Source organism: Raphanus sativus, unplaced genomic scaffold (assembly GCF_000801105.2).
Source record: "Raphanus sativus cultivar WK10039 unplaced genomic scaffold, ASM80110v3 Scaffold0457, whole genome shotgun sequence".
Taxonomy (NCBI): domain Eukaryota; kingdom Viridiplantae; phylum Streptophyta; class Magnoliopsida; order Brassicales; family Brassicaceae; genus Raphanus; species Raphanus sativus.
In genome coordinates, this window is record NW_026615775.1 from 1 (window position 1) to 2,233 (window position 2,233).

Here is a 2,233-nt window from a genome sequence, read left to right on the forward strand (position 1 = left end):
TATAGGAAACATATAGCAATCTAAAGACACTTAGATCTTTTAATCCAAGACTAAAAAATTTGTTACCAATGCCTGAAACTTGTATTTACATGTAAATACCGAACAAAACTGTCAATAACTTAAGACCTAATGATTTTAATCAAGTTTAGCTTAATACTAGATGTTTAATGAATCATAGCACAAACTGTTGTAACTGAATTATGATTAGACTAATATCATCCAGGGACCCTCTCTTACACGATAGCTCCGCTAGTTTCTTGCAAGCAAGAAGTGTCTTTGGATTCTCCATGCCTAAACAGTACGGTCGAACCACATCAACCGCCTCCTGATTCGTTACCTATACAGTCAGCAGGAAATCCGGGTCAATATACAAACCATAGACTACAAAAGGAATCCATTTTGAGACATTTACTAGTTATGCTTACTTTATCCCAAAGGCCGTCAGATGCTAAGATCAAGAACTCAAATTCCGGTTGGATCCGTAATGTTCTAGTTTCCGGTTCAGCTATCACCCACTCCTTGAGATACCGGTCTCCAATTCCTCGTGAGACCGCTAATGTTCCTTGAATTCTCCATATGCCATTGCAGCAATCAACATAACCACCCTACTCAAACAAAAAAATGAAGTAAACCGAACTCAATCAAACAAAACCGTACTAATACATCATTTGAATTAATTGCTGAATGGTATAATGATTCTCAAACTTTGCAAATTTTAACCAATCACATTTTTAGTGGATTTACTTTTTTTTTTTCATCCATTCGGAGATTCCTATATACAATATATAAAGAAATTACTTCATTCATAAATTCCATAAAACTTGAAGAGATTAGTGAAACAGAATGTGACCTATGTGTTTTGATCAAAAAAAAAGGTGACCTATGTGTTAATAATTTGACCACAATTTCAGTGTCATTGGCATTGGTATACAATTTGAAGAACAACGGATTCATCATATATTTTTCCTATTACCTAAACCTCAAGATATTTTTTTTAATTAAAACACAATATAAAGAATGATAAAACTCACCAATGCTTCAATCCTTTTGAACTCATCTGCTTGACCAGGATTGTGATCGGTAGTAAGTGCTTCCGCAACCCCACCGCGGCTTATAACCGCCCGGCAATCTCCGGCGTTCGAAACCGCAAGCTCGCCGTTCGATATAATAGCGGTTACACAACACGCGCCACCTCTCCAGCCTTCTTTCAAGAACTCCTCGTCCGTTTTTACGTAACCCTCTCTTATCGCTCTCTCAATGGAACAACCTTCTTCTCCCGATTTCTCCGCCGCCGCCATCGCCGCCTCGATGTTGTTACCGAGATTCGCCGCCGCGAACTCCGCCGCCTTGGATCCGCCGTGACCGTCGAAAACGCCGAAGAAAGCCTTTTTGCGTACTCTTTCGTCGGGATCAACCGCCGCGAAGTACCGATCTTCCATTGGTCCACGTCTTCCTCTCTTGCAATAAACAGAGTAGACTCCATCTTCCTCTACTTCAACAACCTCATCCCCTTTTTCCGGCGTCTTCACCGTCGTACTACACCACGGTACAACCGCCGGAGGCAACTTCAGGTCAAGCATAGGTGGTCGTTTTCTTTTCAAAACCGTGTCGGAATCAGGACACGTAGTCGTCTCTTTCGCCTTCCTTGGAGGACAGGCTATCATTGTCAGCTTCGGTGGTGTTGAACGAGGTGAAGACGACGGCGTTTTGACCGATGTCGGAGAAAAAACAAGTGGAGAAGGGAAGAAAACAGGAGATTCCGGGGCCATTATCACCAATCTGTTCATGGTCAGTTTCTTCTTCTTGTTTGGATGCTTGAAGAGTTGCATATAAATAAATAAGAAAGAGAGAAAAAAGAAAAACAGAAATAGGGTTGCGCTTTGATTAATTTATTTCTTGTTGTGTACGTCTGAAAAAGCAAGAACCTCTTTTACAAAAAAAGAAAGAGCAAAGAACCTAGCCGAATAATGGGCGGTTAGATATTTTTATACATGACCAAGTTTTCGGCAACGGTCAACGACGATTATTTCTCTTTATTAACACCTTCGTGACCAAGTCTCTTTCTCGTAATTTAGTCAAATTCACGTCGGTGCCAAAATCACTCATCTCCTTAAGTTTTTGTATGATATTTTGTTTTTTAAATTTGGTAAGAGGCTTTATTATATTGCCATAATTAATCTTTGAATGTTGAACTACCGTCCATTGAATACAATTAATTTTTTTTTTTTGTAAC

At 39.7% G+C, this 2,233-nt stretch overlaps 1 protein-coding gene across 1 annotated transcript; it reads right to left on the reverse strand.

The window, feature by feature from the left end:
- Positions 1–43: 43 nt before the first annotated feature.
- On the reverse strand, positions 44–1,829 carry LOC108846233 (probable protein phosphatase 2C 30). Its single transcript, XM_018619455.2, has 3 exons — positions 1,032–1,829; positions 426–605; positions 44–337 (listed from the first exon to the last, which is right to left on the reverse strand). Exons 1-3 carry the CDS (start codon positions 1,827–1,829, stop codon positions 173–175), a joined length of 1,143 nt encoding a protein of 380 aa, XP_018474957.1. The 3' UTR covers positions 44–172.
- Between the last annotated feature and the right edge of the window lie 404 nt (positions 1,830–2,233).

What these genes read in the sequence shown, in the direction of transcription:
- LOC108846233 (XM_018619455.2), bottom strand. Translation starts at nt 1,829, where the DNA reads ATGCAACTCTTCAAGCATCCAAACAAGAAGAAGAAACTGACCATGAAC. An exon ending in TCAAAAGGATTGAAGCATTG is followed by an intron (nt 606 to 1,031) that starts GTGAGTTTTATC and finishes TTGTTTGAGTAG; the next exon opens with GGTGGTTATGTTGATTGCTG. An exon ending in CTGACGGCCTTTGGGATAAA is followed by an intron (nt 338 to 425) that starts GTAAGCATAACT and finishes CTGACTGTATAG; the next exon opens with GTAACGAATCAGGAGGCGGT.